The 13,421-nt window shown below is 32.4% G+C and overlaps 1 protein-coding gene across 1 annotated transcript; it reads left to right on the forward strand.

Annotated features, from left to right (window-relative positions):
* The first annotated feature begins 265 nt into the window (after nt 1–265).
* On the forward strand, nt 266–6,384 carry LOC134690260 (baculoviral IAP repeat-containing protein 2-like). The gene is made up of 4 exons (XM_063550237.1): nt 266–1,519; nt 2,384–2,576; nt 5,471–5,611; nt 6,188–6,384. The coding sequence occupies exons 1-4, from the start codon at nt 266–268 to the stop codon at nt 6,382–6,384; spliced, it is 1,785 nt and encodes a 594-aa protein (XP_063406307.1).
* Nucleotides 6,385–13,421: the final 7,037 nt, after the last annotated feature.

The raw sequence follows: 13,421 nt of genomic DNA on the forward strand, positions 1-13,421 counted from the left end.
AAAAAGGGAGGAACATTAAAATCTGTAGATCTACTACAACATTTATCACCATGTCAATTTCGGACAGGTCGTACCCCCGGATATATATTTTTCTAAAACAAATCAGAAACATAATATAATGATTTAATAAATCAAATAAATTTTGTAGGATATCGTCAATATGAAGGCAAAAACTTTTGCATCAGCACGAGAATTCCACGAAACTCTTTCGATGGAACCCTTTTCACTCCATGAGTCGATCAAAGGAAAGAAGCAGCTACAATTTATGTCATTAGTTAAAGAGATTGCAGATAAGAAAAGACGTAGGCGAGATGACTCGTTTAGTTTAGAATCGTCAGGAAAACAAAGCCTTTCAGAGGATATATTAGAATGCAAATTATCATTGTTGCAAATCCAAAAACATTTGAACAATCCAGACAATTTGGATAATGCCACGAATATAGTGGAACATCAAAATAAATTAAAAGCGACTTGTGAAAAACTTGAAAAGAAAGGAAATGTGAATACCGACGAGGAAAGTTTTATCCGAATGCATGATCCAGAAAGTAAACATCTACATGGAAAAGAAAATAATATGAAAATGGTTAATGCAGAAGGAATACCACGAAAAGAGTTAGGCGATTTATTGAGACTCCGTGTACCTCAATATCATACACATTATCTTTATCCTTTATCACGATCTATGTCAAATGAAATGATGAGATTTTCATCATTAAGTACATTCCCACGTCATATAGATATCAGTATGACACGTTTAGCTAGAGCTGGGTTTTTCTTTACTGGAGAGGGCTGTACAACAAAATGTTATTCTTGTGGAATAACTTACGACCAATGGAAATCAGGATATGACCCTTCAGCAATTCACAAAAGTATATCACCATTTTGTACACTTGTGAATAGTTTTGATTGTGAAATTCCTCCGTTTCAATGTGATAGTTACTTATTAAGAACACCGCCAAATGATGCGGCTACATCTATGAACGTCGGTTTTCATGACGAAAATCTTCAACAAAGTCAAGGTACAGTATCTTCACAAAGAGATGCGTACACTGGTCACAAGATAACGACAGTGAAAGCAATAAGTGTTCCAATTTCTCATGCTTCAACCGAAAATGCGGCTAGAAATATCCCAACCAGTGACATAACAGGACAAACTGCTGACGATAGTAAAAATAATTCAAGGACGAACGACTGTCAACACGATTATGCATCGCTTGGTATAAACATTGACAAGCCGAAATATCCAGATTATGCTGCTCTGCAAGTTCGAATTAGTTCCTATCAAGGATGGCCATCGTATCTTGAACAAACACCACGCGAGATGGCTGTATCCGGATTCTTTTTTGCAGGTTACCATGACTATACGAGGTGTTTCTTCTGTGGAGGTGGACTACGTAACTGGGAGCTTGGTGACGATCCTTGGTTAGAGCATGCACGATGGTTCCCACAATGTTCTTTTTTGAAACAAAACAAAGGCGATATATTTGTCAATGACATTCAGAGACGGAAACAACAATTGGTAATTATTCCTAATATAAAAAGGAAGATGTGGTATAATTGCCAATGAGACAACCGTCCACAAGAGACCAATATGACACATAAATTAACAACGAATTAAGTCACCGTACGGCCTTCAACAATAAAAAAAACCCATACCGCATAGTCAACTAAGTATATTTATGGACTTTCATGGCATAAAACAAGGTGAATTGCAAAAGAAGGGAATTTGGGAAAAATAGTATAAAAAATACGGAACTTTAAGGTAAAATATAAAAAAGAAGTCAATGAAATCTAACAAAATGAGGCGTTATTAGCAAAATCAACAAACGGAAGAATTAGTAAACAATTGTCATATTCCAGATTCGGTCCAGACATTTCCGACGAAAAATAACGGGTTAAACCTGGTTCGATAGCTATCTGAACCTCCAGATACTAAGAGAGGATTGGAATTCAAAAATATCAAATCCAATAAAAACAGACATTTTCATGGCCAAACATAAGAAAGAACACGTCAATTGAAAACTAAAGACTGAAAGACAAACCCAACCAAGAAAAAAAACAACAAACAAAGTCAGGTGTTCCGAACAGGTAAGCAGTTTCTGATCCACGTAATAATATAATGAGAAATTATTAAATATGTTGGCTAAACTTAATAAGATGGATGTACACGATAAGTATAGTGTGAATGCATTTAGTATTAACAATACAAATACATGGGGTGAACGCTACTTCAGAAACGTTGTTTTAGTATTTTATTGCTTTTGTTTGCGTTGTTTTTTATGAACTACCCTGACAGTTTTTAAAGACAGGGCATCATACGAATGTCTCATAATTTATTTATTCATGTTTTCATTTATCTGATCAGGAATATGTTTCATTGAAGGAAAATACTACTCAGCAGAACAACTTACAGTCATTGTCAGCTGAAGTTAGCGGTAGTAGAAGTACACAGCCTTCGACAGACATGGATACACATCCATTACTAGATAGTGTCGCTGTGAAAAGTGTTTGTGAGATGGGATATACTAAAGAACAAGTTGTAAAACCATTACAGATAATCAAGGACTCGGGACAAGGTAACCAATGTTTCTAGTATAGTGATTTGATTGATTTTGGTTCCTATTTAATCGTTAATCTTATAGTTTTTATGCCCCACCTACCATAGTAGAGGGGCATTATGTTTTCTGGTCTGAGGCTTCGTTCGTTCGTCCGTCCGTCCGTTCGTTCGTCCGCAGGTTAAAGTTTTTGGTCAAGGTAGTTTTTGATGAAGCTGAAGTCCAATCAGCTTGATACTTAGTACACTTGCTGCTTATGATATAATCTTTCTAATTTTAAAGCCAAATTAGACTTTTGACCTAATTTCACGATCCATTGAACATAGAGAATGATAGTGCCAGTGGGGCATCCGTGTACTTTGAACACATTCTTGTTTTAAATGGATGTTTTCGTATTGATCCTGTATAATTTCAAAGAACAGTCGGATAAGATCGAAGTTAACTGTTAGGCTCGACGCGTAGCAGGGTGCCAATACAGCTGATTGAGATCCATTACGGCTGTATGGTCAGCATTTACTCTCATTATATCTATTCCGATGTTTTATATATTATCAAAACATAAAGCACAGGCATAGTAAAAAGTAAAATCCCGAGCTCCGAGGAAAATCATAAAAGCAAAGTCCGTAATCAGATGGCAAAACAAAAGCTCATACACATCAAACGAATGGATAACAACTGTCATTTTCCTGACTTGGTACCGGCATTTTCTTATTTAGAAAATGGTTAATCAAACCTGGTTTTATAGATATAGGAAGATGTGGTGTGAGTGCCAATGAGACAACTCTCCATCCAAATAACAGTTTATAAAAGTAAACCATTACAGATCAATGCACGGCCTTCAACACTGAGCCTTGGCTGACACCGAACAGCAAGCTAGCTTTATCTAGCTGAATATCACAATTGTATGACAGTTGCGTAAAATTCCATTATATTGACAGCAAAACAAACAGACATAATAGGTGAAAATGTCAAAAATAGGGGTACAGCAGTCAACATCAAAATTAATCACTATAAAAACAAACAAATATGTCAACAAAGAAAAAAACCACCACAAAATGCATTTAGACAAAGCACATTAGCAAAAACGAAAGACAAGAATACAAAAATTTACCATAAAGAATAACACCATGACGGGATGTTTAACTACCGAGCCACGTCAAATAGATATTACTAAAAATAGACTTAACAGTAAAAGTAATAATTTACAAAGACAAATAACACGATTTTAAGATGATTAAAAACGCCAGTACCTAAAATCAATACTTTAAGACCATCGTGTATTTTTTGTGAAGTTGATAAGGAATATTTATCAACAAGTTCTAGGTATTTTCCGATGTTTTGTTTTAGAAAACGCTCTCTCTAAGCATTTTATTTTTGTTGTGTATTTGGTATCCTATTCCAAAGTATTCTATAGATATAGGAAAATGTGGTGTGAGTGCCAATGAGACAAAAATCCATCCAAATAACAATTTAAAAAAAAGTAAACCATTATAGGTCAATGAACGGCCTTCAACACGGAGCATTGGCTCACACCGAACAACAAGCTATTTAGGGCCCCAAAATTACCAGTGTTAAACCATTCTAATTATGTCAACATATCAACCGGATGCGAAACTAGCATATAATAGTTATCAAAAGTACCAGGATTAGAAATTAGTACGTCAGACGCGCGTTTCGTCTACATAAGACTCACCAGTGACGCTCAAATCAAAATATTTATAAAACCAAACAAGTACAAAGTTAAAGAGCATTGAGGATCCAAAATTCAAAAAAGTTGTGCCAAATACAGGTAAGGTAATCTATGCTTGGGACAAGAAAATCCTTAGTTTTTCGAAACAAATCACATAAATTAGCCCCGGTTATTGTGTGATGCGTGTTGCTTAATTTTGTATTATTATGTTGATGGCTGGTGGTTTATCTGTTAGTCTTTTTCTTTGGGATTGGTGTTATCCGTTTTCTTTAACTTATGGTGTTTATTGCCCATTTATTATTTCAGATAAATGTTTAAATAATTAAATATATTTAAATATGTATATCTTATTTCATTTAATATTGCTCGATCTGTATTATAGTTGATATTGGGGCCTAAGTCTAAGTATTTAACTTAAATTCACTACCATAGCAGGAGGTTGTGAGTTATAACCATACTGTTGGCAGGTGCGTTCGACTCCTAATTTAATTGACAATGATAGACAGTTTGTTTTCCTGACGAATGACTGTTATTCTCTTTGGGTAATTTTATAGCAAAATTTTACGTAATTTGCATAGTGGCCATATTGCCGTAACATGATTACAACCATTACAATCATATTATACATGCCCCCAAAGATTTGCAAACAATGCCAATTCTTAAGTCGAATCAACCATTTATGAGCATATTGGAGAATTGTACATATTTTTCAATTTCTGTTCGTTTACAGATGAACATTGTCTACCTTGAAACTTTCGGCCTTTTCAGTGATAAAACCGAAAGCGAACCGTGATACAATTGCTATAAAGAACAACAAAAATTCGTCAAAAAAGCCGGATTTAAAAATAAAAAGAAGGATACAAGAAGTGATTATTCAAGATTTTTCCGTATATAGAGAAACACCTTAGAAGTTGAATTTTGAGGTGAAATTACTTTTATCTTACCTGTTTAGTTTGCGACCAAGTTTGTTTGAAACAAAATTATGATTTCGTAAAAGGTTGAATTTTAAGCAATTTCCAAAAAACACAACTATTTTTGTAAATATTAGCCAAAATAAGTTTTCAATGACACGTAAAGATGAAAAAGTCTATCTGTAAAGTTTGTATACTAGTAATCTATAGAAACAACATAACGTAATGCAAATTATATGACAAAGCTACGAGGTAAAATGGACACCATCAATCATTCATGAAATTGCCATTACGTTTTTGTATTCTATTTTCAGAATTAACCGCTCATAATATCCTGCAAATTTTACTTGATCGTGAGGATGCGATCAGATTCAATACATCTCCATCCACACGAGCCACTGAGAGTGTAGCAACGCCTAGTACTTTATCGCCAAGTACCCCAAACTTACGAGATGGTGAGTTATTTTTTAATGTCAAGATTAAGGGAAATAAAAATAAATCAGTTTTAAACTTTGTACCTTATTGACAAATAATAAGTCATAAATAATGTACTTGCATGCATTTTATACACATCTGAAGAAGACAAAACATAATAATACAAAATAATTCGTAGTGCAATGAACGTTTCTAATATAATTGTATATGGCACTTCAAGTTGTACTAAAGTAGGCCATACAATGAAGACTGTCTTGCATGTACCAAGTGGGGGATATGACAGTTCTTATACATTCGTTTGATATGTCTGAGCTTTTGATTTTGCCATTTGATTATGGTTTGAATTTCCCTCGGAGTCATTTTACTTTTTGCATTTGAAATATTTTACAGAATGTTTACAGTCTTCTTAAAGGATTTGAAAATCGTTTGGCCTCGAGAATCACTGAACAGACACTGATTGTCGAAATGCGCATCTGGTTCAACATAATTGGAACTGTTTAAGACAAATTTGAACACAGAAGTTGAAAACATTATTATATTTTCTCTATTAACCTAAAATTCATGAGCAAATGTCTCAACTGTAATTTTTTTTTCAGAAGCAGAAAAAATATTAGAAGAAAACCAGCAATTAAAAGAACAAAGATTATGTAAAGTGTGTCTAGATTTAGACGTCTCTATCGCCTTTCTACCATGTGGACATATAGTGTGTTGTAAAGACTGCGCTCCTGCTATGAGAAATTGTCCTATTTGTCGCAAATACATAAAAGGAACAGTTAAAACATATCTTGCATAAAAATAAAATATATATTACATAAAATAAATAGTAATAAATGCATGTTGAACAGGAAGTCAAAACCCTGTAGTAGTACATAAGCATTTACGATATTAACACTATTGGAGCAAAACTTATTTCCCTTTTGTCGCCATGTTAGAAGTCTGTTAACACAAAATTCTTCATAAATCAGTCAAATTCGACTTGTGTCACCGACCGCTAGACGTCTTAATATTTAAATCCCCCCACATGCTTGATTAATCACTTTGGACAATTAAAGATCTATACATCTGATATGTATTCAAATCCTGATTATTCTGAAATTACACAACTCCATCAAAACAGTTTAAGCTAACAGGGGCCCTGTTAAAGAATAAGAAGACGAAAGATACCGGAGGGACATTCAAACGCAATTGCCTTTATTCAAGTCGAAAATAATTTAGATTATAACGCCATGTCTAAAAAGGATGACACACAGACAATAATTGTACATAACATGTGACATAGAAAACTAAAGAATGAGCAATTTAACAATGTAAAACATGTACAGTGTAAACAATTGTTCAAATAGTCATGTTAAAATCAATGTAAACACTTGAAACAAAGAATTTTCTTTCTTAAATCTGTGTTTAAAAAGTTTGATCATTAACTATAAAAATAACAAAATGTTCTCTTCTACACGTTTTCCTCTCTCATCTCATTACCGATGCTTTTTTTGTGACACTTGATCCAAACAGAAAGTTGTTTTTTTTCAAGATCAGACTAAATGGCAGGTTTGTCTACTTTCTTTTATCTCAGTCATTAGAATCATGTCAATCTATTAAAAAAAAAGGTTGTGATAGTTTATAATTTGAATAGATTGACATGATCCATTTAACATCGTGATCATACTGATGGAGAATATCTGCTATCCGAAATATTGAACATTTGTTCATTTTATTGTAACTTTATGGTGATGTTATACCATTTTAGACATGTATATATATACGACTTAAATAATTGTTATCATTAAACCAATATAGTATTATGTTGTCATTTTTATAAATTTCCTGTTTACCAGACTTTGAATTTTTCGAAAACCTAAGGATTTTCTTGAACCAGGAAAGGATTACCTTAGCCAAATTTGGCCTAACTTTTTGGAATTTTGGATCCTCAGTGCTCTTTAACTTTGTACTTGTTTGGCTTTATAACTATTTAATATGAGCGTCTCTGATGAGTTTTATGTAGACTAAACGCGTGTCTGGCCTACTAACTTACAATCCTGGTACTTTTGTTAACTAGTAACATAACTGGGTCGATGCCACTGCTGGTGGACGTTTCGTCCCCGAGAGTATCACCAGCCCAGAAGTCAGTACTTAAGTGTTGACATGAATATGAATTATGTGGTCATTTTTATAAATTTCCTTTTTACAAACCTTTGAATTAAAAAAAAAAATAAGGATTTTCCTGTATCAGGAATAGATTACCTTAGCCGTATTTGGCACAACTTTATGGAATTTTGAATCCTCAATGCTCTTCAACTTTGTATTTGTTTTGCTTTATAACTATTTTGATATGAGCGTCACTGATGAGTCTTATGTAGACAAAACGTGAGTCTGACGTACTAAATAATAATCCTGGTACTTTTGATAACTATTTCAATTTATCAAAAGCTATTTCATAGAAAAATGTGCATAACAAGAAAAGTTTGATGCGTACTTAATTTACATTTACATGTATCTAATCTGTATTGGTTATATAAGAAATCACATGTTAACTTTTACCAGTTAAAATGAATGGTAAGCAAGTTAACTTGTAATACTGGTTAGGACTGCACCCATTTATTCGTCGGTACGAGAACGTCATCAGAAAGATGCTATGTACTGTTTCAAACTAACAAATTATGAAACTAAATAAAGACAACAGTAGTATACCGCTGTTCAAAACTCATAAATCCATGGACAAAAAACAAAATCGGGGTAACAAACTAAAACCGAGCGAAACGCATTAAATATAAGAGGAGAACAAAGACACAACACACACAGAAACTGACCAATCATCAGACAAAACACCACGAGAATAACAAATATAACATGAAAACCAAATACATGAATTTGGGATAGACAAGTACCGTAAAAACGCATAACAAATAAAAAGCAAAGGGTCCGTAACCTCGGTTTTCGAGATATAAGCCATCGAAAATTTGACGAGAAATGATTCTCTTCAGTTTTTACATATATTTCTATCAAACAAATTGAAAAATACCAAGGATTTTGAAAGATATTCAAATACTGCTTTTAAACTTTTACGAAAAATTATGAAAAAGAAAAAGAAGTATAAGCGGACAAAAATTGGCATTGGCACTACATTGTAAAAGCAAGAGGGTAACGAATTTCTTGCAAAATTGTCAAAATCAAATAGAATAATATTCGTTTACTTTTTAACTTTAACCAACTATATCGAAGAACAGATCAGGCATACTTTTAATAATATTAAGACTTAGGACTTTAAATAATTGAATGATATTTGGATTTTGAAATCAATGAAATCATCATTCCTATTAAACAGTACCTTGTTTATTTATTTTCAATCTTTTGTTGTCCGCAAATGAATATACAGTTATACAGTTCAATTAAAAAGACCTTATTTAACATGTTTAACATAAAGTTGTTGTATATCAAAACCGTTCATTTTCACCCCTTTATTTTCAAATGAAATGGATATATCGCAATAACAATTGAATTATTATTAATTCAGATAATAAACGATCAGACTATCTATAATTATTGTAATATCGTGTTATCTATGTTATGGTTTAATGGTTTAATTTTTAAATTGTTATTTGGATGGAGAGTTGTCTCATTGGCACTCACACCACATCTTCCTATATCTATATAGAGCCTAACAAGATTTTGAGAGTTAAACAAATTGACCTTAGAACGATCGTTTTGACTTTTGATGTCTAGAAATAGGCAGATCGGACATATTTTGACTCTATTCAATGGCTACTTCAATTTTGGATTTATTGTAATGAATAAATTTAAATGAGACTGATTTTTTTTTTTTTTCTTCAGATAAACAATAATTTTACCTTGCGAAGCCGTTGGTAAAATGTGTTTCGGCGTTTCCTTTCGAAAAGTTACTTGTTTAAAAGAATACAACGTCTTAATTGTAAAGGTTGTTTTTTACTTCCCTATAGGCTTTCAAAAAATAATTTATCCACTGTGTACTTGGAAAATGTTGTAGAAATAGAAAAAGTAGCAATTGTTACCTTTCAGACCTTGACTTTCATTGATAAAACTTAAAATTGACTCGTTCAATGTCCAGTTTGGAGGTTTTTTAAGTTTCTAAACACATTCAACTTGTTCATGCACATTCTGATTTAATCACTATTCATGTATGAAAAGCATAAAAAGTTTAAGCTAAACCAATAATAACTTAAGACTAATCAAGCTGCACAAGATTCAATATCAATTACCGATCCGCACTATAAATGGTGAAAGGGGCAAATTTGGAAAGGAGAAAATGTCAAATATTTGAACTTCATTATTTTCCAAAAAAAAAAAAATGACAATTTGTCAACCAACAGTTTTGCTATAATTTTGTAAACATTTCGTTATCTATTCAATTTTCATTTGCGTATTGATTAAGGCAGTAGAAAGTTTTGGCTTTAAAAGTCTTCATAATTATTGACCTTATACAGAAAATTCGCCCTTTTAAAACTTTAAATATTTCACAAATGATATATGACTTCAAAGAAAAATCATTTCTAAAAACAATGCGAAAAAAATCTTTCTGATTGATATAGTGGTATTGTCACTTAGTGCCCTGGAATGAACAGTGGTATAGCAAACATCGAATTCCCTTACAAAATTTTATCACATACTATAGTGAACACTTTAAACATTGAAAAATAAATGAACAAAACGTATATAGTAGTATTAAGCATCGGTTTCGTACGAAAATTTGCGTATTAAAATACGACCTTCAAATTCTCTATATTTATACTACAAGCAATGATGCACGATATGACGTAACGTATATACCAATGACAACCACATTTTTAAAGGTATACGTATATATATACGTATTTATAACGTCAAAGCCCCCCGCATGTAATACAGTATATATGATTTCTTCATTTCTTTAAAGATAATATCATGCATGAAGCTATACATGGACAAACCTCACAGGTATTTACTATATCACTTCAAATGAATCAGCTCTTTGAATACCGAAAACTTAATAGAAATTAATAAAAAAAATTGTAATATGTATGTAAAATGTAAAATTGTGAATTTTAGTTGCAATAGTTACACCATGCTACATCATCGAATCGATGCAATATTTTACTTTGACCAAGTATTTTTATATGTTACTTTTTTGTATAGACATGTTTAAAGAAATCGAATCACATTTAAAATGCCTTTATCGAGTAAATAATTTAGTATGCATTTTATTTCAACTAAACCGAATAGAGATATATTAATTAGTATATAAAAGAAAATGCAAATGGGTTTCTGTCCAAATGATTAAAAATATCTTATTCAACACCAAAACGAGATATTAAACTACCATTCGTCTAGGAAATATAAAATAAAAACAACAGCAATAGAAAACTTAATATGGAGTAAAGGCTCCGTGTTGAATACCGTACTTTGACATATAATGGGTTACTTTTAAAAATTGTGACTTGGATTGCATGGATTGAGAACTGTCTCATTGGCACCCACACCTCGTCTTCTTATATCTACTTACTGAAGAAAAAAACAGTTGTAGGTAAACAATAGAAAAACTATAGAACAACTTGACAATAATTTACAAAAGCATATGCCATTTCAAAATCTAAAACATGATTCAAGAGATCAAAATTCTGTATATGCTTTTGACTTGTTGTAATATTATTCTGTGATACTTTTTTTTTCCAGAAGTAATTTTCCATACTTTACCAGTAAGTTTAGTTTGGGACTTTCATATTCGGGTCATACCATGACTATGTATCCGCCTTAGAAACGCCAAAATATATTTAGTCAAGTTCATCGTGAGACATGCCAACTTCATTTTGTTGTACACAATAATTCTTCTAAATCGGTCATGTTCCCCAGTGTCAAGTATCTATCTGTCCTTTTGGATTGTTTTATTCTACAGATTCTTACAGAAAATAATCTATACACTTTAACTTATATTATTATACTTTACATATATTTCAAACAATTATATTTTTGGTGAAACATAATCACGTGACATGGAATTATTCAGTTAATTTTCATTCAATTGTAAGAAAGGACGAATAACCCTAAAAATTTAAACCAGCGGTGTAAAACCCTATTATTCACTGGTGAATAACTTTTGGGATTTGTTTATTTGTACCTGAGTTACCTCCCATAAAAATGATGTCACGGACGTAAATAAACGAAATGGTAGCGTTCACGTTACACTGGAAGCACACTGAGAGACGAGGGAATATGGCATTGGACATAAATAGAGCTGGGAGTGCCAGCAGTCGATGAACCAAGTCAGGAATATGACAATTGTTGTCCATTCATTTGATGTGTTTGGACTTTAGATTTTGCCTTTTGATTTTTGATTTTCCATTTTGAATTTTCCTCGGAGTTCAGTATTTTTGTGTTTTTACTTTTTAAACGGACCCTTTTTGGGCCATCAATATTTTACAAAAAGATTCTACTTTTGTTGTAAATTCGAGAAAATCAAACACAAATGTATTTTCAAACGTCAGTCTGTGTGTTATGTTAAAGATATAGTCTAGTAACTTAAAGTTATCGAAATACCCTTTCACTGTGAGTTCGGTATAATAAAGCAATTGTGGCCCATTAGAATCGATGAATATCCTAAATTGTCAACACGAAAAGGTTATTTCATTGAGATATTCACCTCTTCAACGGGCCATAATTGTATATTGTTGTTGTAAGGGTTGCACATGATACGTACCGCTTTTTATATTTTATGCTTTTATTTATATAATTAAGTTATTTGATAGAGCTAAATATTATCTTACCCATATTTGAAAATGATTTTAAAATAAAATATATTTATTGTGAATGTTCACATGTTTTAGGAAAATTGTTATCGGTACATAGCGGTCTGAACAGTGCCAAACAAACCGAAAAGAATTATTGTAGGTTGAAAATGGCCTTAATATATAGGATGAACAATATCAATGAAGAACTACAGAGGTTAGCATCTTTCCAAAATTTTCCTCGAGACGTAGACGTAAGTTTTCTTATGTTAGCTAAAGCAGGATTCATATACACAGGTCAAAGTTCTGAAACGAAATGTTTTTCCTGTGGATTAATTATCAAGAATTGGAAATCAGGCGATATTCCTGATACTTTACATAAACAGCTTTCTCCATCGTGTGCACATATTAAACAGTTGGAGACAACCGAACAGTTACATATGTAAACAAACGTAGATATAGTTAGACAAAAATCTCTCTGGATATATTCGAATACTTATATGACATTTCTAAGACAATTAATAATCCTGATTATTGCTGAATAATACTCAGAACTGTTTTAAAAGTAGCCACACGAAACATAGCTCGTGATATCATATCTGCTGGATTTTTTTAACGGTGGAAACAGTAAACTCACCTTGTTATTTACACTGTGGCTTCCGATAACGAAATTGATTCACAGATTGTGACGCCTGGGCAGAAGAAAAAAGATGGTCGTCTGGGCAGAACAAAAAAGGCGGTCGCCGTTCTATCAACATTTTTTGCAGAGCTACAGGACATTTACCTTTACAGCAGTATAAGACAACAGAGTAAGTATCGTTGCTATTTTTGATTATATCTGTGAGTTAGGGCTGCTTTTTTGGCAGACAACCACTTCGCGTGGGTACCACTGAACTATAACACTGTCCTTCGGTTCTGTTAGAATTCAAATGATATGATTTTTTTCTTAAAATTTCATTCTTATTAAAAGCTTGAGGCTCAATTTGACAAATTTGACGACTAAACATTGATGAGGGATCACAACAAATATTACATTCAAGGAAAATGTTAACTGAACTATTAAATGATTAAAATCTAAAAATTATCCAACCGCTGAAATCCT

This window comes from Mytilus trossulus, chromosome 11 (assembly GCF_036588685.1).
Source record: "Mytilus trossulus isolate FHL-02 chromosome 11, PNRI_Mtr1.1.1.hap1, whole genome shotgun sequence".
NCBI lineage: Eukaryota > Metazoa > Mollusca > Bivalvia > Mytilida > Mytilidae > Mytilus > Mytilus trossulus.

Bases quoted from the DNA above. Each gene is read 5' to 3' on its own strand.
- LOC134690260 (XM_063550237.1), top strand. From the start codon at position 266: ATGTCATTAGTTAAAGAGATTGCAGATAAGAAAAGACGTAGGCGAGAT. The intron at 2,577-5,470 runs GTAACCAATGTT...TTCTATTTTCAG, and splicing joins AATCAAGGACTCGGGACAAG to AATTAACCGCTCATAATATC. The intron at 5,612-6,187 runs GTGAGTTATTTT...TTTTTTTTTCAG, and splicing joins TACCCCAAACTTACGAGATG to AAGCAGAAAAAATATTAGAA.